The 26,382-nt window shown below is 40.0% G+C and overlaps 1 protein-coding gene across 2 annotated transcripts in view; it reads right to left on the bottom strand.

Moving 5' to 3' along the window:
- Positions 1-26,382, bottom strand: part of LOC149263476 (Adaptin family protein) — a 200,463-nt gene that overhangs the window by 116,176 nt on the left and 57,905 nt on the right. For both annotated transcript variants that reach the window (XM_089426337.1, XM_089426341.1), the window contains exons 5-8: positions 17,281-17,478; positions 17,022-17,153; positions 938-994; positions 658-774 (exon numbers count right to left, since the gene is read on the bottom strand). In XM_089426337.1, coding sequence (XP_089282463.1) covers positions 658-774; positions 938-994; positions 17,022-17,153; positions 17,281-17,478 — 504 coding nt within the window. The remainder of the gene's footprint in view (positions 1-657; positions 775-937; positions 995-17,021; positions 17,154-17,280; positions 17,479-26,382) is intronic.

Below are 26,382 nucleotides of genomic sequence, written 5' to 3'. Positions count from 1 at the left end.
AGGACTTCACCTCAAACTTATCTTTTTAGTTGTCCTTATTTTTCGCTTTAGCCTTTAATTCACTAATGATTTCAACTTCAATGAGCAGAAAACTGGTTATCTCTTCTTGTTTGTCTCCTACCCTTTTTGTACCAAACTTTGGCTTGGCACAATCCTGTATCCCGTGAATCACTAAGAGATCTATGATACCATGTCAAAAACAATGCACATATATGCTGTGAGAATGTATGCAAGAGTGAATATTATAGCACTTAGGCAATGTTCCAACGATGTTGTATATATATATATTTATCAATGGGAGGCATGTGAGGCACATTTTCTTATTCAAGTTAGGAATGGCTCACCTAATCACGTTATTACAAAGTTGTCTTAACATGTCATGTCCCAACATTCATCTACTATAGCATAGAAATCACCTCAAAACAACATTAACTTGACTGTTATAATCTAACTTTATAACTTGATGTCTTTACAATATACCTTAGAATACAGCCACCCGGAACTAAATAAACATTACAATGTGTATTACAATGTCTAACACATCAAAACCTTCGCTTCACTTATTTCAATAACAAATGCCACAGTACGTAGAAGGAGAAAACTGGAAATGATCATCTCCAACTCTATACTAGAAAAATTGCTAAAAATTAAACCTACCATGACCACATTATCCCCCGAATGAGCCTCGGCCACATCACATAATTTTCCTATAATATATTGCGCAGAGTACTTCCCATCAGCTGTTCCATACTCTCCTAAAACCCAGCATATTACCTGCAGAAACATAAATAAGAACACAACAAATCTAAGAAGGGTAATCATAAGTTGATATATGACAGAGATCGCTAGCAATAACAGCAACTGAAGCTTGCTAAAGAATGGAAAAGAGAAATTAATATGCTTCAAACTGATTCATAGTTAGGTAATGTAATACTACTTGCAAAAGAATAGATGGAAGTTTCGGCTCTCCAAGTATCTGCAAATATGAATCCACCTGCACCAAAAGGAAAATGCAATTTCAGTTAACAGAATAGGAGAGATGTATATAAATAGATGAGAGTTTCACACAAACTTTCTCTGTTCTAGACGAAGAAACTGCTTGTGGAAGGCTTTTGCCCCTACAAGTCATATAGACAACTAACAGAGTGAGTTGATAAGTGGACAAACTCATCCAGTGGGTCCATTTTTTTTCTGACAAGGCAAATTTCCACTCAAATTCACTCAAATTTTTTTATTTTTTTTTTTAGTTTTGGTGATACAGGTCATCTTAAAATGGGCCAATACCCCTAAGGGAAAAGTTCCATAATCAGAATACCAATCAATCAGGTGAAACTATTAGTTCCAGCAAAATGCCAACGAAATTTGAGAAAATTTTCTGCAAGAAATGGGTTCTGTCTGTCCCCTTAGTATCTTACTTCACAGCTAATGATATCTAGTTATAAGAGAGTTTCCAGGTCTGCGGTAATTGAAGCCAATGAAACACTGAAGATAACAAAACTTTATTAATGTCCAACAATTGACCACAAAAGTAGGTCAATGGGACTGAAGAAGAATACAATCAGTATGAATACAACTTGAAAGTGGAAGCGCAGCTCCTAGAAAACACTGAAAATGTAATGTTCCCTTTGAATTGATTGCCTGTAGGACAAAATACCCTATCCGACCCTGTAGGCTATAGTCTTGATAAAGTAGCAAAAACCCAATTTTTCTAATGTTGGCGCAACATTGAGCAAAAGTTGGGTTGGCTGGGGCAAAAACACCCAAAATTGGGGGTTGCACTCACAACCACTCACATTTGGGAACCCATGGAGAAATCTATAAATAGAAGAGAGTTGAAATCAATTTGGCATCATCAAATTGGATCAAATACGTCTGTTTTTCCTGGGCTGTGGCTCTGATGGTTTTAAGACCCCTTTACTAATTTCAGTGGTGAAAGATTCCACCCTACTTAGTAAATCTTTTTCTATCTTCTGTTCTGTTCTGTTGTGGAAGGAGGGATTTTATCTGTCTGGAGCATTAACAAAGTTCTGGTGGAAAAAAAAAACCTAAAGCAAGACAACCGAAAATTTCCTCAGCTTGTGCTGGTGTGTTCTGAGGCAGCAGTGGTATTTTTCTGAGGCAAGGCAAGTCATCTGAAGCAACATTGGTCGATTTCTCAAGACAGTGCATAATGAGACAGGGCTGGTATTCTTACTGAGGATATTAGCATCTTCTGAGAGCTGTTTGAACTTTGGACATATCCTGTGACAGTTTTGCAGTAAACCTGAAGCCAAATTCGGAGGGTTTCCTGTCGCAGTCCGTGGCAGAATCAGTGCAGAATTCAGAGGGTTTCCTGTGACATTTCGGTGGCAGAAATAGGGCATTTTTTGAACAGAGCTGGAACTTCTTACTGAACAGTTCGATTATTTCCTAAGGGAAATTGTCTGTCTGAACGATAGCAAAGTGGTGAGAGATATCAAGGACAACTGTAAATCACCCTAAGCTCTGTGGGCTTGCTCACAGGCAACACAGTAATATTTCTGTAATACAGGGGAGCATTCTGAGTAGAAAGTTGGTTTCTTCCTGAGGTTATGCGAAGGACTACCTATACTCTGTGACAAGACCAAAATGTTCTGAAGTAGTTTGGTGCTCCTGAGGCAAGAATTCGGAAGGGTTCCTGTGGCAGTTAGGCCATCTCTGAAGCATTGAAGGCATTCCTGAGGTAGCCAGTTCATTTTTAAGGAAACATAACTTCCTCTGAGGTAATTCGGCATTACCATAAGACAGCAAGGTCACCCCTGAAGCAGCTCTGTCAACCCGTAGCAAGTCGGTGGAACTTTGGAGAAGCCCTTTTCTGTGGTGTTTGGAATATATCTGTAGCAGGGACCAGCTGCAGCCCTCATCAGGACAGTAACCAGTCTAATTACATCTACTCTTCTAGTATGTAGGTTAGTATAGGAAGGTCCAGAATTAAATTGCAATTGTTACTGCTCAGTTGGAATTCATTTAACATTGGAACTGTTGAATCACTGATACAGTATTGCACTTGAATTGCTTTTCTTGTTGATGGATGGCCAATCATAATCATTGTGAATTTAAGGACTGTAATGCTTACTGTTATGGTTTATTTGATTGTTCTAAAAAGTGTCTGTTGAAACCCTAGTTTCCTAAGAAAACCTAAGTGCAAAAATTGCCCTAGAATATTACAGAAAATAACATAAAGAAAGAAGTGCAGCTCCTATAAAACGCTGAAAATAACATAAGAAAGAAATAAACAAGTGGTAGTGTGTTGCAACAAGCATAAAAGACCATGGCACAATACAAAATAATCAATAGCCTGCCAAGAAAGAGTAAGTGAGATAGCAAGACCTGGAAATGGAACTAAAGGTGTCAAGGGCCCCTGAGTCTGATGACCAATGGCAAGGGAGGCAAACTGGGCACTGGCTCACTGTGGAAATCCCCTGGAACCAGTGGTTGGTCCAGCCATATGATCCTGGGCAAAAGCAAAAATTATGATGCATATATGCAATGTCCTTTTGCGGCTCTGTACTTTTAACATTGTTTCTGCCTTTTAATACTTTTAGAAATATACCCCTACAGGCAAAGTTCCGTGATCAAAGTTCCCATCAATTGGGTGAAACTATAACTTCAAACAAAATTCCTACCAGATTTGGGGAGATTTTCTGCCAGAAATGGGTTGAGTTTGTACACTTAGTATCTCACTTCACTTTATACAATTATTCACATTATTCACTCTGCAATTTATGAAGGCCTCCCATCAAATAAGCAGCTTTCAGTTGTAGTTTACTCTTATTTTAAAAAGAATTGTACAATTACAAAGATAGAGGAGTGACAATGAATTTTCACAAACATCCAATTTCTCAACTTGTGACTGATATCATTTATACCCTTTCTGCCGTAGAACATCAAGCACAGTTAGTCTTAGTCTTTAGAAACTGTCATAACTCACATACAAGCCAATTCTCCTACAGCAATAAGGGCCAGCTGACCATTCAAACATGCCTTTGTACTAGAGACAAGTCAAAGCAATAACTAGTACAATTACTCCACTAGTATCATCCCCGAGAGTCAAGACCCTTTCATACAAAAATACATAAAAACCAAAACTTTCACCTGACATGTTTCTGACTTGTGCACTGCTTGATGTTAAATCCAATTATAGCATTACACCTTGATAGTTATAGGCTGAGAAAAGACTAATTTGTAAACAATGTTGCAAACATCATGTCGGGAAATATTTCACTAGAGGGACCGGAAAACAACTTAGCAGTGAATGGGGAAAATATCCACAAACTTTAAAAAATAAAAAATCTTCCTTTTTAAAATTTTAAACATTTAAAGATACCCCCCTTCCTCTAGCCCTAATATGGGAAAATGTAATAGTGAGCATCCCTTTTGTTCTCAATCCGCTACTTTCCCTCTTCAAACTGGGCCAAAAAAAAAATCTAAATCCAAAATTCTCGGCTCAGCCAATATTTTCCATTTTCAGACAACATATTGCCAATATATCACTATATTTTCAAAATATCGCAATATATTCAAAATTGGAAAAACAATAGCAACCTTTTCCAGCAATATTATTGCCAAGCTAAGAGAATAGTGATATACCATGGTGTTGGCGAAATATCGTCAATATTTGCAATGCTGTTTGTAAAAGCATTTGATGGGATGTAGTTCCTTAGTGTAATTACATCTCTACAGCATTTCTTAATGTTTTGTAAGATTTTAATGAAAATAAGCCCTAAAGGTAACCTACTTATCGATTGAAGGATAAATGTCCATGAGTAACCGAAAAAAGTTATTGACACTACAGAGTGCAACAGCCACAATAATGATGTGGAAGTCCCTAGGAAGCTCCCAAGTAAGAAAAGCAATACATATGAAATCAAACAAAAAATTAGTGATCAGAAAGGGATCAACCCTAACAAAAATCAAGGATCACTCCATCATTATGCAAAAGGATAAAAGAGGAAAGCCACTGCTTTGCACCAAAGTAATATCATGAACAAAATGGTTAGAATCATCCTTGCATCAGACTTCAAGGTGCCAGTAAGAAGCTCACATTAATTTCTAAAAATATCTCAAGACCCATGAGATAATCTTATATTGACACTAGATCCAACTTACAATGTCATACAGAGCTATCTTTCAATTAATTTGTATAGGTTCCACCTAAGAGCCCAATATGCAGTAAAATTTCCATTAATAGACCCATTCTAAGGTGGACATTAACATATACAAAATAAAGTTCTATGATCATAGGGTAATCCCTGTTGCCTCAAAATCTAGCAGGCCTTATGAGAGGCCTTACAAGACAAGGGCCAGACCTTGTTGCAACAACGAGGGACATTGCCACTGTCACCTCAGCAATCTTCCTCCTACTCTTTACTGGAACTGCACCACAAGGGAGGCTTTCGAGTGATCACATAAAGGGTATTCTATGTTATATGGCTCAAAGTGATGTAAATGTAGACTATGTACAAGTAATCTTAACACTAGAACCATCTTACAATCTCATACAGAACTATCTTTCAATTAATATATGTTCCACCTAAGAGACCAATATGAAGCAAAATTAAGGTGGACATTAACATATACAATATAATGTTGACTTTCTATTTCTTCTTTTCCTATGATCATAGGGTAGTCCCTATTGCCTCAAAATCTAGTAGGCCTTGTGAGAGGCTCACAAGGCAAGGGCCAGACCTTGCTGCAATGATGACGAACATTGCCACTGTCACCTCAGCAATCTTTCTCCTGCTCTTTACTAGAATTGCACCACAAGGGAGGCTCTATAGGTATTACCTAAAAGGTATTCTATGTTATATGGCTCAAAGTGATGTAAATGCAAACTAGGTACAAATAACCTTCAACGGATAAAGACACAATTCTTTTTGTTTAGGTGCAGGGTATCATATGCCAAGCCCTAAAAGAGGCACGTATGACGTAGGGTTTTAGTATATAGATCAACAACGAAACTTCTAGGCTTACAAGCACCAAAGAAATGGTTTACAAATGATTTAATCAACAAAGGATAAAGCAAGCCCTCAAATAGAGCCCTAAGTTGAAGCCCTAGCTAGGGTTAGGGTTTTTCTAGGGCACAAACTAATTACGGAGGATGACGTCAGCTAGATTTTGAGTGAAAAGGATCAACAAGGTAAAATCAAAGCCTATTAAGCTTCAAAGTCCATACAAGGAGGCCCTAATTGAACTCGGCCCTACAAAATAGCCCTAGTGCCTTGCACTAAAGGAAATAGAAAATAAAGAGAAAGGAAAATATTTGAGATTTTGTACTTTTTGACTAGCACGAGGATTCCTAGTGCCTATTCCTACATGGGTGATGGATTCTTTAGGACTAAATTTAACAGAAAATGAATTAATGCTTAGAGTAAGGGGGAAAACCCTAGTTTTCACTTGACAACCCTAGATATCTTCTTTGTGAGGGGAGAAATTAAATAGGGGAAACTCTCCAGAAGGTCATGTTACCAACAATTTTGTGGGTGATATCCCTAGGAGAAAAAAATTCTCCGAGATGGTCCTCAACCGACAGCCAGCCGCCCCTTGCAGCCACCAATTAGCTCATTGTGCTACTTCTCCACCACTTGAGCCAGCCATGTGGTACCTCACCCATCTACCATGATCATATGTTTGAAGGTCGGCCTCCCAAACCCAAAGGTATGCCTTGTCATTTGGTAATTGAGTATTGAAGTTTGCTTATCATGGACACTTCCGGACATGGATTAATGGGGGTGTCTTTGTCTTGGGTCTTAGGTCTTGGAATTCGTCATTTGAAGATACTATAAGAAGAGAAGAATTCTTGAGGGTTTTCTTATCAAAGGGTGAGGTTTTGGCCCTAGCTAGCAGCCTATATCTTGTGTCCTCTTGTTTCATTGATCTTCATGTTTTGGTAGTTGTTTGATGATAAACACACAATAATAATCAAGTAAAGAAGAAGCTAACTACAAGTACATCAAATTGCAATAAAAGAACATCACAAGTAGTTATCAAGGTAAGAGAAATCCCCCTAATCTAGCTGCCCTAGATTTCTCAACACAACAATCAACCAAGATTTTCTATAAACAAAATGCATTAAGATATGGAACAAGAAAAACCCTAGCATTAATTAATCACATGGAAACAATAAAAAAAAATTACAATTTAACTTACAATTCTTCCATGAAATAGCGTTCTTTCAATCCCAAAAAGACATCTCCAATACAAAAATCAATCTCCAATAGCAATAGCTCCAAAAATATCCCATCTCTACAAGTAGTGAGTTACACAAGGCTAAGTCGAGCTCACTAAAGGAGCCCAAAATCCTCGAATGATTATCAAAAAATGGCATAGGAGTGATCCTCTATTTATATGAGGTCAATCACTCTTAATTATTAGCCTAGAAGCTTTTTGACAAGTTCAATTTTGGGTGTACATGAAGAAAATGGGTTACAAGCCAACCAAATAGCTCAATGCAATAAAATAAGCCCTCAAATCAAGCCTCAAAATGTCTCCATATGTCAAAAGCCAGCTCTGGGTTCCCTTGTCATCTCCAAGTTGGCCATCAAGACAACATAGTGCAATCCCTCTCAAGCATTAGGACTCCATGAGGTTGTACAAGTCCTCCCTAGTCATCTTGGAAATGACCATCATCATCTGGTTTTTGCATCAAGCCATGCCCATCCAACAGTATCAAGGCCAGCCTGGGGCCATGTTGTGCCCGCTAGGTACATCATCAAAAATATCCAACACAAAGCAAAGTGAGCTCAACATTTCAGCATCTGGGGGTGCTTTGAGGTGTCAATCAACTGCTAGAATCTTCAAAGTGCCCATCGTTTTTCTATGGAGCAACAACGTGGCATCTACAAGATCATCACTTCTCTCTACAAGTGTAGTACATCCTGGGTGTCATGTGGAGTGTAAGCGTGTAATGTATGCCCTCAAGGCCTTTGTTGATCTATGAAGGACCACCTGGAAAAACCATCTCAAACTGTTAAGTTTAGGTATGTTCTATGCTTAGAGCAATTTATTCCAATTTTCACAGTTAGCTCAATATCTTTTCTAGATTAGCAATCACATCAGCATTAAAGTAAACTGCAGATAGAACATAAACATAAATAGCAGAAGACAAGCCAAGACAAGAGGACACAAGCTATGGCACTAGCCAGGGACAAACCCCAATGTGGGGAAACCCTTGATCAATTCTTCTTATATGTTCTTCAATAGTTCAGTAGAGACACAGAGAGAGAGAGTACATTTACAACAGAAGTCAACACTTTGACTTACCTAGATAAGAGCATAGATCATCTCTACGAAGATGATACATGAGATCAATTGAAGACATGTTGCTTCAACTGATTCTCCAAGGTGACTCCTTCACCTATCATCGTGCTGCAACTCGTCATCATGCTGCACCTCACCATGTTGCACCATGCTACACCCATCATCACAATGATGCATCTTATCATGTTTCATCAATCATGACAGTACCCATCACTGTACTGCATCATGTACCCTCATGTGCCATTGTCGCACCTTGTTTTGCCACTATGTGTTTGTTGCACCTTGCTTACCATACTGTTGACCCAATTGCTATTGCAGCACCATGACTTGTTGTCCCAATTGCTATTGCAGCACTATGTCTTGTTGTTGTCCCAATGCTTACTGTTGTCCATGTGCCTTTGTTGCCATGTCACAGTTGTCCCATGTATTTATACAACACTATGTACCTTGTTGTCCCATATATCTTGACAGCACTATGTACCTTGTTGTCCCATATATCTTGACAGCAGTATGTACCTTGTTGTCCCATATATTAGCATTGTTGTACTAATTGTCTTGTTGTCCCATGCATCTAACTATCAGTCCACAAACAACCCTCAATTCACTGCATGCTATCGCTAATTTCTGCCTAGGGTTCTATGCATGTACTTGATTGGTTTGGGCACACCAACAAGCCTAACGTATAGGGAGAATACCCTTGTTTGCCTTGTTGTCCTTAGAGATGACTGTGGCCTAGTTAGGAGGTCCTTTCTCTCCCAACAGCTGTTGTAATAGTCCCTTACTGCGTCCCTATAAACAGAGATATACACCCCAATATCATGCATAAAACAATCATGAAACTCACCACTAGTCTGCGGCCTAATTTGCATGGTAAGACTGCTCCAATGTGTCACCTCAAGTCATCTTTCTTGCCTCATGCAATGACTAAGAGCTGCAGCTCTTCTTCTCTAAAATCCTCACTCAAAACAGTCCACAAACTCGGATCTGCCTCAGCCTTCCTTGTTCCAAATTCGCACTATATTTCAGACCTTAAGATTGCATTAGGGCATCCAGCGGTAGGGCTGCTTTAGGTCTGCATTAGGGAAGCCCTCTATCTGCATCTAGGGCAGCCTTCCATGTGTGTCTAGGGCAGCCTTCCATCTGCGTCTAGGGCAACCTTCCATGTGTGTCTAGGGCAGCCTTCCATTTGCATTTAGGGCAGCCTTCCATCTGCATTTAGGGAAACCTTCCATGTGTGTCTAGGGCAGCCTTCCATCTGCGTCTAGGGCAGCCTTCCATCTATGTCTAGGGCAGCCTTCCATCTATGTCTAGGGCAGCCTTCCATCTGCGTTTAGGGCAGCGTTCCATGTGTGTCTAGGGCAGCCTTCCATCTGCGTCTAGGGCAGCCTTCCATGTGTGTCTAAGGCAACCTCTCTTCCTCCAACGTCTAGGGCTTCCACTCCTAGATTTCTCTTCCACTACAACCCAAGACAAGTGGAGAGAAATCAAGATAGAAGTGTGTGTGAAATGACTCTCAAGTCATCTCCTTTTATACTAAAACGTTGAGCACATGTGGGGTTTATTTTATTGTTGGCCGACCTTGACGAATTGTCTTATAACACAAATAAATTCATAACTCCATGAATACTTACCGGAATCGGATGATCTTTAGATCAATCCTACACCTCTCGATGAGAGGGATCCAAGAAAAAAATCAGTTGCCATAAATAAGATTACCCACATGGAGTTTGGCCCTAGTTTCCAATTTTAACACTCCTAGATCAATATCACAAGAGAGTCTCTCAAACCACTCATACTAATCTCAGATCAGTTTCATTGATCCCAGATCAATGGAGATCATCCTAGCATAGGGAGTACGATAGATACAACGATGCGTCCATCGTTAGTACTACTATGGTCCCTAACCCCATTTCCCTGCTCATTGATCAGATGAGAGGGACTTCCCATGAGTCCCAGACTGCATGGGTAGGATGCCTCGACAAGAGAACTAATCATCCTATCCACAAGAGAACGAATCATCCTGCCCCACAGTCGCCACGGGAGAATTAATCATCCCGGCCCACAAGAGAACTAATCATCCTGTTTCACAGATGCCACAGGAGAAATAATCATCCCGGCACACAAGAGGACTAATCATCCTGTTTCACAATTGCCACGGGAGAACTAATCATCCCGGCCCACAGGAGAACTAATCATCTTGTTCCACAGTCGCCACGGGGTATCACAGGGGAAGGTTGAACCTGTCATCCTGTACATAGCACACCACCAGGGGAGGGTGAGTCAGGCTGTGGTCATATGTTGCTCCAGTAAGTACCCCAAGGCCCCCAAAGCTCCCAGAGCTCAATGCATGCAACATGCAGGACTCTTATAAGAAGGTCTCTCAACAACTCCAAGTCGTTCGAGATATTCACAGATTTGAACTTTCCCTAGGCCTTTCGCAAAATGTCTATGACCTATACATTAGTCTCAATGCGATGGAGCCTCCTCGCTCATCGACTTACCATATCCCAAATAAGGCAGCATCTGATGTCTATCTACTGGAGCAATCATCGAATACGAGATTCCTCAATAATCGAATCACCCCCCTGGTTGTCACAGAGAATCACAATGATATTCATCATGTGTACAAACAGTTCACTTAAGAGCTTCCGCAACCAAGCAGCTTCACACGAGATCATACTCGTATCATACTCGTAGTTATGTTTTCGGTCTCGGCAGTGCTTATAGCAACCAACTTCTGCTTCCTACTCATCCATGATATTGACGCAGAATCCAAAGAGAACCAGCACTGAGAAGTGCTCTAGTGATCCTCCACATTGCCTGCCCAGTCAGCATTCGAATAATCATGCAGTTTCATATTTCCGGTAGTGTATCTCAATCCATGAGATTGTACCCCGAAGATATCTCAGAAGATTCTTAGCACCAATCCAATGAGACTCAACCAAATATGAGCTCACCATGTTAACTGCAAAACATATATCCAGACGGAAGTTCACCAAGAACATCAATGCAAATGAGTTTATGAAACTCAGAGGCATTTCCCAAATCTGGTCCATCATCACCACCATATAACTTCTAAAAGCTAAGATCCTCGAGGTAGTCACTGGCTTGCAGTTTACCATTCCACATCTGGAATCCAACTCCCTCTTACTTCTACAAGTGAGAGGGTTTGCACCTATCAGAAATAGGTCGTCCTCAGAAGGTATCATTATGAGAGGTCTATCATCCACAACATTCGAGCAATGGTTTGGATCGGTTTCACTCCTAGTGAATCTCAACTTCATCAGACAACTATCAATCCTCTCATACTATGCCCGAGGTGTTTTGCTTCAAGCCATAGACGGATTTCTTCCACCTGTATACATGAGATTCCCGATCATGAATCTCAAACTCCTAGGGTTGTTCCAAACCTGTGGCCCTGCTACATGAGGGGAATGGTCCCCTTGTGAGATTTTCCTTCGGTACATCTCAGACATGTACCTTCATGCTCCTTTTGAATTTAGGCATCCCTGTCATCATCTTTCCATCGATGAATGCCACCCTGAAACCTTTGACTTCCATTGTCGAAATGGACACCAGGTTCTTCTTGCGATCAAGTACATAAATGAGATTCTGTAAATGAATCGAGTTACCCTCATTTAATTGAGGAGTAACATCCTACACCGTTTTCAGAATAGGTGGCATCGGCTCCAAGTAGAATCCCACGATTGTTTCCATCTCTACCAGATTCGAGAGAGCACCCTTCTATCCGATGAGGTGCCTTGAAGCACTACAATCAATAAGCCATATTCCCAAAGAATCTGAAGGAGAGGGCCAATACAAGATAATGCTTCTTTATCTTATCAGAAACAACATTTGATTCTTCATACCTGGGGTTCCTTGCTTTCATTGAAGAGTCGGATGTATCCTTGATGACCTGCATTACCTGTCTTTCCTCCAATCATTGAAGATGCCCCTGGAATGATTTTTATCATCATCAAGTGATGTGTCCCTACCAGTCGGACACTCCTTCACATAATGGTCGAACTGCCTTTCCTTCCATCCTTAGATCCGGACTTCCCATAAAAGTGATCTTTAGGTAGGCCATCAGAAGCTTCTGTTGCGCCACCCTGACAATATTCTCTGCTCCGACTTCACCCTCGGTGAATTTGAAGAGGGATTAAGAACCCATTGATCCTTTTGTCCTTTCCCAACTATCTTCGGCGATTGCTCTTTCACTCTTGCTTGGGCTTTGTCTTCACCTCAACTTTGATACCATTTTAAGTTTAGGTATGTTCTATGCTTAGAAAAATTTATTTCAATTTTCACAATTAGCTCAATATCTTTTCCAGGTTAGCAATCACATCAACATTAAAGTAAACTACAGATAGAACATAAACATAAATCGCAGAAGACAAACCAAGACAAGAAGACACAAGATGTGCCGCTAGCCAGGGACAAACCCCAATGTGGGGAAACCCTTGATCAATTCTTCTTATATGTTCTTCAATAGTTCAACAGGGAGAGAGAGAGAGAGAGATAGTACATTTACAACAGAAGTCAACACTTTGACTTATCTAGATAAGAGCATAGATCATCTCTAAGAAGATGATACATGAGATCAGTTGAAGACATGCTGCTTCAACTGATTCTCCAAGGTGACTCCTTTGGTGATTGCTCTTTCACTCTTGCTTGGGCTTTGTCTTCACCTCAGCTTTGATACCATGTTAAGTTTAGGTATGTTCTATGCTTAGAGCAATTTATTTCAATTTTCACAATTAGCTCAATATCTTTTCCAGGTTAGCAATCACATCAGCATTAAAGTAAACTACAGATAGAACATAAACATAAATCGCAGAAGACAAACCAAGACAAGAAAACACAAGATGTGCCGCTAGCCAAGGACAAACCCCAATGTGGGGAAACCCTTGATCAATTCTTCTTATATGTTCTTCAATAGTTCAACAGGGAGAGAGAGAGAGAGATAATACATTTACAACAGAAGTCAACACTTCGACTTATCTAGATAAGAGCATAGATCATCTCTAAGAAGATGATACATGAGATCAGTTGAAGACATGCTGCTTCAACTGATTCTCCAAGGTGACTCCTTCACCTATCATCATGCTGCATCTCGTCATCATGTTGCACCTCACCATGTTGCACCCATCATCACAATGCTGCATCTTATCATGCTTCATCAATCATGACAATACCCATCACTGTACTGCATCATGTACCCTCATGTGCCATAGTTGCACCTTATTTTGCCACCATGTGTTTGTTGCACCTTGCTTACCATACTACTATCCCAATTGCTATTGCAGCACCATGTCTTGTTGTTGTCCCAATTGCTATTGCAGCACTATGTCTTGCTGTTGTCCCAATGCTTATTGTTGTCCATGTGCCTTTGCTGCCATGTCATAGTTGTCCCATGTATCTATACAACACTCTGTACCTTGTTGTCCCATATATCTTGACAGCACTATGTACCTTGCTATCCGATATATCTTGACAGCACTATGTACCTTGCTATCCCATATATTAGCACTGTTGTACTAGTTGCCTTGTTGTCCCATGCATCTAACTATCAGTCCACAAACAACCCTCAATTCACTGCATGCTACTGTTGATTTCTGCCTAGGGTTTTGTGCATGTACTTGACTGGTTAGGGCACACCAACAAGCCTAACGTATAGGGAGAATACCCATGTTTGCCTCGCTGTCCTTAGAGATGACTGTGGCCTAGTTAGGAGGTCCTTTCTCTCCCAACAGTTGTTGTAAAAGTCCCTTACTGCGTCCCTATAAACAGAGATATACACCCCAATATCATGCATAAAACAATCATGAAACTCACCACTAGTATGCGGCCTGATTTGCACGGTAAGACTGCTCCAATGTGTCACCTCAAGCCATCCTTCTTGCCTCATGCAATAACTAAGAGTTGCAGCTCTTCTTCTCTAAAATCTGCACTCAAAACAGTCCACAAACTCGGATCTGCCTCAGCCTTCCTTGCTCCAAATTCGCACTATATTTCAGACCTTAAGATTACATTAGGGCATCCAGCGTTAGGGTTGCTTTAGGTCTGCATTAGGGAAGCCTTCTATCTGCGTCTATGGAAGCCTTCCATGTGTGTCTAGGGCAGCCTTCCATCTGCGTCTAGGGCAACTTTCCATGTGTGTCTAGGGCAGCCATCTGTGTCTAGGGCAGCCTTCCATCTGCGTTTAGGGCAGCATTCCATGTGTGTCTAGGGCAGTCTTCCATCTGCGTCTAGGGCAGCCTTCCATCTACGTTTAGGGCAGCATTCCATGTGTGTCTAGGGCAGTCTTCCATCTACGTTTAGGGCAGCCTTCCATGTGTGTCTAAGGCAGCCTCTCTTCCTCCAACCTCTAGGGCTTCCACTCCTAGATTTCTCTTCCACTAAAACCCAAGACAAGTGGAGAGAAATCAAGATAGAAGTGTGTGTGAAATGACTCTCAAGTCATCTACTTTTATACTAAAACGTTGAGCACATGTGGGGTTTATTTTATCGCTGGCTAACCTTGACGAATTGTCTTATAACACAAATAAATTCATAACTCCATGAATACTTATCGGAATCGGATGATCTTTAGATCAATCCTACACCTCTCAATGAGAGGGATCCAAGAAGAATATCAGCTGCCATAAATAAGATGACCCACATGGAGTTTGGCCCTAGTTGCCAATTTTAACACAAACTCATGTGAAAGTAACCATTCCTTAAAGACAATGACCATAGATGCATCACAGTGGACCATACTTAATTGTTAAAAGTATAATAAGACTTCAAACTAAGATCACCTTCAAATATCTAATTAGACCAGGTGTCGTAAAAGTGTCCCCTACCTTGTTAGGGTGGCTAGATGATCAACCTCATTAGGTGTTTCCAGCCCCTAAGGGAAGGTGACATGCCCAAGGTCAACCCTTAAATTCATAGGTGCTTGTGATAGTGGTAGCAATGTAGGGGCAACCTTCCATGTGTGTCTAGGGCAGCCTTCCATCTGCGTTTAGGGCAGCATTCCATGTGTGTCTAGGGCAGTCTTCCATCTGCGTCTAGGGCAGCCTTCCATGTGTGTCTAAGGCAGCCTCTCTTCCTCCAACATCTAGGGCTTCCACTCCTAGATTTCTCTTCCACTAAAACCCAAGACAAGTGAAGAGAAATCAAGATAGAAGTGTGTGTGAAATGACTCTCAAGTCATCTCCTTTTATACTAAAATGATGAGCACGTGTGGGGTTTCTTTTATTGTTGGCCGACCTTGACGAATTGTCTTATAACAAAAATAAATTCATAACTCCGTGAATACTTATCGGAATCGGATGATCTTTAGATCAATCCTACACCTCTCGATGAGAGGGATCCAAGAAAAATATCAGCTGCCATAAATAAGATGACCCACATGGAGTTTGGCCCTAGTTGCCAATTTTAACACAAACTCATGTGAAAGTAACCATTCATTAGAGACAATGACCATAGATGCATCACAGTGCACCATACTTAATTGTTAAAAGTATAATAAGACTTCAAGCTAAGATCACCTTCAAATATCTAATTAGACCAAGCGTCGTAAAAGTGTCCCCTACCTTGTTAGGGTGGCTAGATGATCAACCCCATTAGGTGTTTCCAGCCCCTAAGGGAAGGTGACATGCCCAAGGTCAACCCTTAAATTCATAGGTACTTGTGATAGTATTAGCAATGTAGGGGGAAGGTTTCAAGGCTAGGTGCCATGGCCATGTGAATCACTAATGGAGTTCCACATCCCAAATGTATAAGATGTATGGAGGGCGAAATTGTGGAGGCATGAGTTAACCCTTTCCTCGGCCTATTTTTTCAAGACTAGCCCCCCTAGAAAGGTGAGAGAACAAGTTTACAGTCAAGATTGGTCAATCATCCATATCACCCCTTTATCCATGTCAGAATGCCCAAAAATTAAGTAGAAGCATTTGATTGCAAAATGGTTAAAGTACCTGCCAAGTGGTAGCCCACCGTCCTTCAAGAGGAAAGCCATATCGTGAGAGGTGTATGACCAGTGCAAATCGCAGAGGAATGTGGCATATCATCATAATTGATAAATGTATAGGGCTGCTGGCTGGCTGGATATCCAAAATAGCAGAAAACTTCTCTCCTGTGGGGTTACCCACTTTTGGTGGGTAACAGTCCCGTTGCTGTTACATTGTGATAGTATTCAGATCCTATAAAGAGGTGGTTGCTGTTACATTGTTGATAGTATTCAGATCCTATAAAGAGGTGTTGCAACTTGATATAGACCTGTTATGGGACTACCTTATGGTTATTTATCTCAAACCTAGAGGAAGGCGGATTAAAAGAACACAAGTTTTTAACTAGATAGATAATATAAAAGTCAGTCAAGTTCACTGATTAAGGACATCAAGGCAAGATAGTTTCAAGTTCTTAAACATAAGACAGATTTACTTGAAGGACTAGCTAATTATAAAGCAATTCTGTTGACTGAAAAAGTAATAAATTCTCCAACCAATGTGTTTCAAAGAAGGATATATCATAATTGAGAAGTTATAATTTGAGGATCTATTTATTGTAGCTTTTTAAATATGATCTCTATTAGATTCTATGGATTAGTGGATTTCACGTTCATACTCTAATTATCCTCTGCAAATATAGAAAATACTCATTATAGCATACACTATAAAAATATAAAATGAATTTTATTATATATTTTGAACTAGTCAAAGCACAGCAGATTAAATAACAGAAAATGAAACACATACAGCAGAAGATCTCAATTGGCTATCAGCATCCTCATCATCTTCACCAGAACCTTCAGCAATCAGTCGCATTAAATTATGTGCCACTTTAATATTTACCAGATCTCCAGCGTGCTCAAAGACTTTGTTCATAGTCTGCTCGCATGTCCAAGAACAGATTTACATATTTAGACACTGCCTTTTCCACCCTTACAAAGGTTTTTGTGTTGCAAACATTGAGCACAAATTCTGAACACAATACTATAATGTAAATACTAAATACCTGAATGAACCAATGATTGCTTGGTGCAAAGCGTTCTGCAAGTTCGATGGATCTTGATGCTATTTCTGTTTTATAGTGAGAGTCATTGATGCTGATCATGTAGCTGATCATGCGTTCTGCAATTACTTCAACGTTGCTGGATTTTGTCATTTTATAAAGTAAATCCAATGTCTTCCGTTTAAGTGAATCATCTGGATCCTGTTTAAGGCAAACTAGTTACACCCCACATAATTCAATAATGAAAGCTGACAATGACATAATCATGCCCAATTTAATAAGTATTTTTCTTTGTCAACTACACACTGGTCATACAGGATTTACATGGCAGTATTTCACTTTATATGACTAAATTTCAGTTTACATAATAGGCATTGGGCATTGGCGGTAGAATGCCCATTAAGCAAAATTGAAGAGCAAACCATCTAAATTTTACAATGGTTGCAAATGGGACTTTCCATAAAGTAGTATCTCACTAATTAAAATTTAACACTGGCATAGGCAAGCCATTCAAAACAATGTCACAGAAGAAAATCATTTAATCCAAACTAACTTATGTAGCCTTTAATCCGAACCAATAAGGCACATCCTAGATTACATTAGTCAAGTAACTTGCATGCTCAAAGGCATAGATTTGATAAAGAACTACTCTAATCACTGTTTGAATTTTATCACATAAAAATGATGCTAAAAATAACTGCAGCACTTAAGCATGTCTTTGATCTAGGCTGTCTTGCACCAAAGAAGCAAGGTCAACTTGTTCTAGTGTGATATTAGACACTAGCATAAACCAAGTAGAAGTCAGTTAGAGGCTATTCAGGGAATGGGCAACAGATTTTGGGTGATTCAATCGCATGTCCTCAAAGCAAGACCACTTTGCTCAGATGACTGGCAGAAGATTGAGCTGACAGGTACTTTTCTTTAAGAAATCAGAGCTTGCACTCCAAGTGATCATTTTAGCAAAACAAGCACGTTGGCTCCTGTCACGATCTTCAACTTAGGAATATACAGTAGGTGACAGTATAACTGAGGGTGACTAGCAGAAGAAGGCCTTTGGGTACTTCAAGGTTTTTTCTTAACTACTTTGTGAAAGGAATGACCTATGGCCCATAGGCAACTTGTCAGAATGACTAACCATGGGCAACTTGGCTGGATGACTAATAAACATGGGCAACTTTATTACTGAGGGTCCAGCGAAAGGATATGTAATAAATAGGATCAATGTTTCATTGGAGGGAGACAAAACCCTCAGACATTGAAATGTGAGCATATGACCAAAAGGCCATTGCTTTTATTGTAGGGGTTGGTATTAACATCTGTATGAGCCTGTCAACCTGCCTTTGCTCGGGTGGTTAGGAGAAATGTTATTATCCTCTCCACCTGGGTTCAAATCCTGCATGTGACATGTTGAATTCATAATGAGTATTTCTTGTAATGGCTTCAAACCTTGTTGTCTGAGCAGTCACTCAAGGACCAAAACATGTATATACCTCAAATGGAATATAATAAAAAATTAAATTAAAGAAACCAAAAAAGCAAACAAAAAATGGTAAAAAAAAATAAAAACATCTGTATGTGCGCAGGCCCCAAGTGTTGGGAGTTGCGTACAAATTGTTCTAAATCACTGAGATAAATAATTCACCCCGACCCTATGTCTAAGTAGTTAATAATTCTAACTGCATGTATGCAGAAAACAAATAAAATTTGACTAAAGCATAAACCCGATACCTGCTAAGGTGGAAGCTAGTTAGATTACCAAGGTATCAAGTAAACACACAAAAACCATTTTACAAACAGCAAGATTTCAGTTATCGATATATGATTCATCTTCAGCAAGCCGAACCTGTGTCACAACATCAATTTTCAGAAGCATGTGCAAGTTAGTTGCACTGATGAAGGGATGTCTGCACGGCCCTGCATCACAAAGACAATATGAACTCAGGAACACTGACTCCAATGCATCTGCCATAGGCTTATACATTAAGGATTCCCCTATTAGTGTGTTAATCGAGACAACCTGATGACACAGAAAACACCCCCACAGCATCAACTATAAACCCCAATATACCTCCCTATATGAGAATATGAGCAACGGAGATGCCTTTCCAGTGCACAGAATCACTCTAAGCCAAGGAAGTAACAACAGAGTGCTATAAAATCGCCCCCAAAAACACTATGCCACAGGAAATGGCCTCAACCCCACATATCAATACCGAAAACAGGCAGAAATGCCCAAGCACCAACGACCGTACCATATGCCATTTCACAATTTGGAAACATCACATGATAAGGATAGCGATTTTCCACACTACTTCGGCACATATCCCCAGAATTTCACTAGCTGTTTTTGCTTGTGGGGGGCTACTCAAGCGACTACGAAGGGCATGGGACCTTTCTATGGCCAAAGAAAAAACTTAATCTACCACTAAAATTCATCTCTAATCACTCAGATGTTTAGCCCTCATCTATAAAGGATAAATTTGGATTTTGTATCATGTAATCATCAATGGGAGTTAATATAGACATGGTTTTCCTTCTAAAATGTCATTTATGTGTATCATTCTTCTTTTTCTTACAATGTGCCTTTTGTAAAAAAAAAGAAATCACCCACACATATATGGCATTTCACCCAATGTTTCCAATTTCTTATTTTTTATTTTTATTTTTGGAGGGTGGGGGCGGGGAGGGCATTTCCAAGCACTCCCGTTTCAGAAACTTGCAGACATTTCCACATTTCATGCAACTTAGAAAAGAAAACATTTGCATTTCCTGTCCCTTGAATGATGTTTAATAGCAGATAATTTAACAAGCATCTAAGTACAACAAGAACTAGACTATGGAGAGGTTTTAATACACAATCCCTTTAGGTCTTCTTTGCTATATATATATATCTCTAGAGCATCCACCCATCAGGGACACCCATTGATGCAAGGCGTCAATTGATCTATTCATAGGGATAATGCAAACCTTCAAAAAAAACCAACTTGTTTGTGTGTCACCTTGGCACTTCAAGAAAAACTTGGACTAAAGTTTGGATCAAGGATTCTCAAGCATGGTTTCATATTTATAAGTTACATGAATGAGATAGAAATGGAGAACAATAACAATCTGCATAAACTATGCTTCCACTTCAAGCTGTTTTTATGTGTTCTCTTACATCTAGGATAAATTTATAGATGGCAATCATATAAAATACGCACAGATATTTTTCTCCTAGAACCCAAAACCGGGAAAACCGGATTGACTTTCTATTATATTCCTTTCAATGTTACAATACATTATATACATGCCGAAGCATTAATAAACCCCCAATCCATTAACCCTAGATTAGAATATAATTGTAGTTCCTTTGACCAGATCTACAAAACCATGGGCAAAACTGAGCCAAAAAAATATCCGGGCACTGCCACCAACCCCATGCAGGGGGACTATTGCCCCCGCCCCCCCAAACCAAGCCTAGCACAATGTATTTCACGTGGGGATAGTCATGCAAAGAATATAACACATACCCAACAATAGAAACACAACCATTTAGTTTGTCAACACAAGGTTTGTTGGGAAATTGCAAGGCACCCAATGCAGTAAACACAGAAATAGGACATTTATTACATGATCTAAAATATACTCATCACACTGAAAAAGAGTAACTTGCAAGAAAAAAATTGATATCATTCTGAATTTATAACTTGGCTAGTGGCGCCTTGAATGTTATAGTCAATGAAAAACATATTCACACCTTAACATTAATTGTGTACCGAGCATCAATTAAGGAAAGATTGATCATTTTCACACAAACAGCTCATTCTGTAGCAGATCAACACATCAAAAAAAAAGCTCTAAAGCTAATGCATAGGACAAGAAAACAAATACGCAAAACAATAAAGAAATAAGACTGTAAATCTAATGTAAACTAGCTACTAAATACAAAAAGAAATGACGGCACAGTGCTATACCTTGAGTGGGCCCTACTCCAGGTTCGGCCTAATGCCTAAATCCACAGTTACCAAAGCAAAGCTACAATTGAATTCCACACATCAAACCAGGAGTACAATGATTACAGTCATAAGAAAAATCGATCTTACAGCGTAAGTTACAGTCTCATGTCTTAAACGAGAAAAGGGTGGGCATCAGCATATTTATATCTTATGAGGGAACCTACCTATTCCACAATGGAATGAAAGATTCCTTGAAATATGAAATTAGTTCTAACCCACGGAACAAAAAGGAAAACTAGTCATGCCTATGATTGACTCAAAACCCAGTCAATCATATGCAGATGTCTCTTTGATGGTTCTCAGATTAACTCGTGTCACTAAATTCTCCTGGTTAGTCCAATGTGATAACGCTACAACTTGTGATGATGGCTTTCTCCATGTGCTTGTTGTTAAACCTGAACAGAGCTCAATCCTATGTTCACGCACACTGTCTGGAGTATCCAATGTGCCACTGCTTAATTAGAGAACAAACCCATGAGGTGCCTGTACCCCTGTCTTCATGGAATCTTGGATCAAGGTGATGATGGCTTTCTCCATGTGATTGTTGTTAAACCTGAACAGAGCTCAATCCTCTGTTCACGCACACTGTCTGGACTCTGGAGTATCCAATGTGTCACTGCTTAATTGGAGAACAAATGCCCAAGATGCCTGTACCCCTGTCTTCATGGAATCTTGGATCAAGGTGAATCGCTTTCCATACTTCATGAGGAACCTTCAATCAAGGGATGCCCCTTCCATACTCCATGATAAGCCTTCGATCAAGGTGAAGCCCCTCCATACTTCATGAAAAACCTTAGATCAGATCGTGATATTAGGGTTTGGCATTTTAACTTTCTCCATGAAAGCAAAGGGTATATTGACCTAAAAGTAACAAGCGCCCTTGTGGAAATCAAGATTAGCAATGAAACCATGGAATCTTAATTCGTCACATAGAGGAACATAAATATACACAATGATCCAATTAATCCCTAAAACACATTTCAATTCCAATCATAAAAAGAAAATGAGAGAAATCAATGGCAATTTTATACCTCAGCAAAACTAGGACAAGTAGAAGTGATCAAGGGAAAATTTGTTATATATTACAACAAAAATGGTAAGTATTTATCTATCAAAATGGGGGTTCATCATCCCCCCAGTTGGCTTAGTTGCATGTCATCATGCACCCCAGCTATTCCTCATCAGAAGTTCCTGTATCTAATTCACGCTAGTCAAATGTTGGATGCCCATAATCTCCCTGGCCATAGTAACCCAAAGCTCTTTCTAGTTGTAGCCAATGAACTCTCTCCTCCCCCTCATTCGAGGTAACAAGTGCTCTATAAAGTCTGTTGAGGCACCATATGATAGGAATGTGAAAACGTGAACCAATCTATTTGGGACCATACCTTAATAGAGAATTAGTATAAAATCCTGCCATGTTGAGGGCCATGATGAAGTAAGGATAACCAATAGGATTTCCATTCCTCAAGTAATTGGGAAGGATCTCCCATACATCATGTGAAATCAGAAGTGCCTCTACTGAATGAGCTCTCACAGTCTCTCAATATTCTGTGATGACATACTCTGACGGTGTCCGGCAGCAATAGCATTACCTGGATCTTATATCATCCTTTCTAGATGTTCCTTAACTATGTGAGGTAGAGGGTATTCATCCCCAACCTGTAGACGTGTCTGACTCAATTATTCCATAAAAGTCAACTTCTTTCATTTTACCAGACCAAGAATATAAGATGAGAATGCCTACAACTAGACATCCCTAACATAGGGATTAGGATTCCATATTATGTATTCCTGTAATAAGAAATTAAAGAGGCAAAGTTCACATAACAAGTTTTAGTCCCCTGTGTCAGTAAAGAGAAACATGTCTATAAAGTCTTGTGGCTACTTCACCTCATGGGGCTACCCAGATGTTATTTGCTTCAATCTAAAGGAGGTCCACCTATCATGTCATTGGATAGGATAAGCCTTTAGAGGCCCTCTACAAGGGATTGTTTTTGAAGCTAATTCAGAAGCCTGTTGAGTTAATTTTTGGGATTGCTCCAACTAATCCCTATAATTCTTAATCTTGGCTTCCCATTTTTTCTCTTGCATCAAAAAGATGGAAAACCGTAATATTCCTAATTAGCCATGGCTAATTGGAATATTCAATTTTGCTCAATTTTGCCTTCTATAGCTAGTTATAAATAAAAAGGTGAGGAGAGGGGGACATACTCACTTCATGAATAAAGACACTCCCTAGTAGCACAACATTGTAACTTAAAAGGTGAGCCAAGGCGGGCCAAGGAACCACATAGAGGAGGGACCCACATAGACACTTGGAGTGACTGCGCATATGGTGAGAAACACGTGGCAAGAGGAAAGCTACGTTGGAGGAGGTGAGCCTTGGGATTGAGAGAGGCCAACACTATAAAGGAGAGAGGAGCCTCCTCATTTTGGCATTCGATTATGAGCATTTGAGCTAGTCACTTCGACTTAGAGCACCCTGGTTGTTTAGCTAGTCTGCAGCACTGTTTAGTGCATTGGGTGTCTCCATTCGGAGATCTCACCCTTAGCCCGGGGGACTTCGAGTGCCTGCTCGGGCAAGGTATTTCCGTCAGTATTTTTGCAGTAGTTTCATCAGCATTTGGCAGGAGGATTGGGCATCTTGGATGACTACGCAGTCTTGCGAGGGATGACACAGTTCTTTCTAGGAGCAATTCTGGATTGAGGTTTTGCAGGGGGATTTGAACTGGGAGGTTCAGCAGGGGATCAACCCTTGCATTTTGGAGGATTTTCGCTGAGTTTCAGGCAGAGTTGTGGTGGGTTTATTTCAGTGGCAACGCAGAGCCTTGAGGGATTGCGTGGGTCCTCAAGGGGGCGATTTTCGGGGGTCGACCATTTCAAAAAAGCTTTCTGGGTTTTTCTAGGTTTCTTTAGTAGAATCCGATTCCAAAGTTTCAGCATTTTCTGAGGAGGGGAACAGCCCCAAATCCTCATTTGATTTCTAGCAGCAGCAACAGCACAGCAATTCTCCGGCAGCTTGGACGCAGTTCAAAGAGAGGCCATCCTTTGATATTCTGAGTGTATTTCTTCACTTGCCTTGTGCAAGTCGAGGTGCCATCTTTATGATCACCTCCTGTACTCATTCTATAACTCAGTATAATAATATGGCTTAGCATTTCTCTCTACATTTCTTGAGTACCTGCTTGTTATATTGTTATATGTTGCACCATTGTTATTTTTATCTCTTTGAGCTTCCCGGCTACTATACCACTTGTGTGTTTTCTTCTATACTCTTAGACAAAGTCTGGAAAGGGCTAGGTAGCCTCCAAATCTCGTCCTCTTTTGAGAGGCGACATATCTGGTAAATGCCCTCCCAGTCCATCTCTGGTTGGAGTTTGCCTGTGTTTGAGGAATATTCCTGATAAGGGATATTACAAAAACCAACATTTTTTCAATTCGAGAACCCTCTGGAGGTGAGATTCCTTGTCAATAATTCCCAAATCAAATAATTCACCCTTAGCTCTCCATTGAGGGAGGTAAGGTTTAAGTTGACGAAAGACGTAGGTGTTAGTGTCAAGTGATAATCTCATCTAGGAGGGCATTGATAAATTGTTGAGCTTCTTTAACATAAGTTTCAGCATAATTATCAGCTCTAAGTTATGGGTATCCTCCTATTTGATAACCCTTAGCAAAATCTCACATTCTCTACATCCTAGGCTTACGAGTTCGCAGCTTACTCCTCTATTTCTTATTATGAAGCATTAACCTTTTATTCTACTTAAGCAATACTTGGTAACTCAGGCTAGTAAAATTAAATGGCTCCAAGGTTAGATACAGCGTACCTTTCTTAGCCTTATCTTGCCTTCTGTGATCGGTCTTTGTTGTTCCTAGTCTTGCAACGAATTGTGGATGTTCTTCTACCATGAAGTCTCTCGAATGGTCTTGTGCAATGTTACAAACATCGACATCAGGATAAAATCAACAAGGGTCCACAAAACCAAAATATCGTAAAAAACAAGAAAACATCAGAAGAAATCGACAAACATCGGCAAAATTTAAAAAAAAAAATACAAAATTTGAAAAAGTCAAAAAAAAATCACTCCACGATTTTTTCCATCAAATCACAATTTTTTCACATGGTATATGATAGAATCACGATAATTTTGCCCCTAAAAAAGTTGTCGATCTTTTTGACTGATAAAATCAGCTAGGTCAAAAAATCGCTAATTCATGATTTTTTCGACATAAAGTCAAGATGTTTGAAGCATCGGTATTGCGGGGACTAATGTCTACAAGAAGAATCTTTGAACTCCTCTTCGAATTGCACATTGTCACTGATCTAGGCAAATTCTAAGCCTATTACAATATCTTCTACCTTCTCAACTTCCTCAAACTCCTCACCCTCCACGGTTTTTTCGACCTCTGGCTCAGAGATTACCTCTACACTAGAGTTGTCTAGTTCTACCCTTGCCACTCCTCCAACCCTTTTTGATACCTATGTTGGATATCGATGTCTCGAAGGTGCAGCGTCCTGTGGCTAAGGCTACCTTCGATGACCAAACACCCTAGCTCTAGGTTTGCTTGGTCTCCCCTGAGCTACAATTCCTTTCGAAAACATGTTCCATGTGACCTCTCATTGCTCCAATTTAGCTACAATTAACATTTTGATAAACCCTTTATGGTATAGCATTATTTTCGTGTTCCTCCTTTTCTGCATACCCTCTGGCATCTTGGTTAGACTTTTGAGGAGATAACATGGCATATTCAATAGCTTATCTCCTCTCAAGTGCATGAGAATGCAGGCATGGTAGTTATAAACTATGATGTACCACCCTTCACAAGTAATAAACCTCTACAAGGACAGTGCAGCTTCACTCCAAGGCTCTACTAGTGCAATCCTCTGAACCTCATTTCTCAAGTCTGGCAGCAAAGATGGGTTTTGTAAAAATGGCACTGAGCTTTCATTTGGATTTCTAAAGTATTTAGTCCTCTAACCTGACTAACAAACCCCTCTATGACGCCAATCACCAATTGTCGAACTCAAACCCAAATTCCGTCAAAATTTTGAGTGAACTCAAATACGATTTCAACATCATAGCCCAAAAATCTCTGCAAAATCCCAAGCCAT

The sequence above is a fragment of the Pinus tabuliformis genome, chromosome 6 (genome assembly GCF_031772625.1).
Source record: "Pinus tabuliformis cultivar Carrire ecotype Pingquan chromosome 6, CPIR1, whole genome shotgun sequence".
NCBI lineage: Eukaryota > Viridiplantae > Streptophyta > Pinopsida > Pinales > Pinaceae > Pinus > Pinus tabuliformis.
The sequence above is the reverse complement of the archived record's forward strand: the minus strand, read 5'-3'. Positions and strand labels throughout refer to the sequence as shown.